This window comes from Borostomias antarcticus (assembly GCF_949987555.1).
Source record: "Borostomias antarcticus genome assembly, chromosome: 37".
Classification (NCBI taxonomy): domain Eukaryota; kingdom Metazoa; phylum Chordata; class Actinopteri; order Stomiiformes; family Stomiidae; genus Borostomias; species Borostomias antarcticus.
The window spans coordinates 613,606-614,382 of NC_140270.1; the positions used below are offsets into that span (position 1 = coordinate 613,606).

General features: G+C 45.6%; 1 protein-coding gene across 1 annotated transcript in view; it reads left to right on the top strand.

Moving 5' to 3' along the window:
- Positions 1-387: 387 nt before the first annotated feature.
- The window catches only part of rab1ba (zRAB1B, member RAS oncogene family a), a 6,892-nt gene continuing 6,502 nt past the window's right edge, over positions 388-777 (top strand). The window contains exon 1 of the mRNA XM_084461197.1: positions 388-680. Within this exon, the coding sequence (XP_084317323.1) occupies positions 667-680 (14 nt within the window). The 5' untranslated portion in view covers positions 388-666. The remainder of the gene's footprint in view (positions 681-777) is intronic.

Sequence of the window (777 nt, forward strand, 5' to 3'; positions counted from 1 at the left end):
GGAGATCATGGCCTTCCAGAGGCAGCGTTAGTTGTAGAGATCCTCGAAGGCTGTGAGCTCAACACCGATGATCTTCCCCACCCTCTGGATGACATGCCTGTCGTGGGCGTGGTGTTGCCGTACCAAGCTGTGATGCCTCCAGTCAGGAAACCCTCAATGATGCTGTGGTAGAAGTTCACAAATGTTTGTGTGGGCGTTATTTATTTTTTATTTATTTAATAAAATATATACATTTCAATATGTATATTCACCTTTACCTCATTGGAAAATCTAGCTCATCACATTGTTGACCTCGAACTACAAATCCCAACACCAATCATCTTCTAGATGTGTCTGTAGTGCCACGTCATTTGATGTCACTGCCGCACCTGCGCAGCCATCTTGTACTTCGAGCGAGGAGCGGACGGACACAGAAAGAAAGGAAAAAGAGCCAAATAGACCTGTCAAATTTGAGGAAAATAGGAATGTCTCGTAAGTTTTTCTAACACCACGACGTTAAGATACATTAGCGAGACGAAGGGAGGTCGAAAAAGACGGTTAAATCGCCATCCAAGTGCCTCGGATAGCCCCAGACACACAAGTCATCTTTCGCCTGCTCTGTAAGCGGAGAGGAGGAGGAAGGAACCCAATTCGCCGACAGAAAAACACATCCCGACCGTCAAAACCATGAATCCAGAATAGTGAGTAAACCCAACCGCCCGGACTACATCGTATAATTTCCCCTTTTACGCTTCAATACAATTTCTAAAGTGTGACATGCCGTGTTGGAAGCAAGCT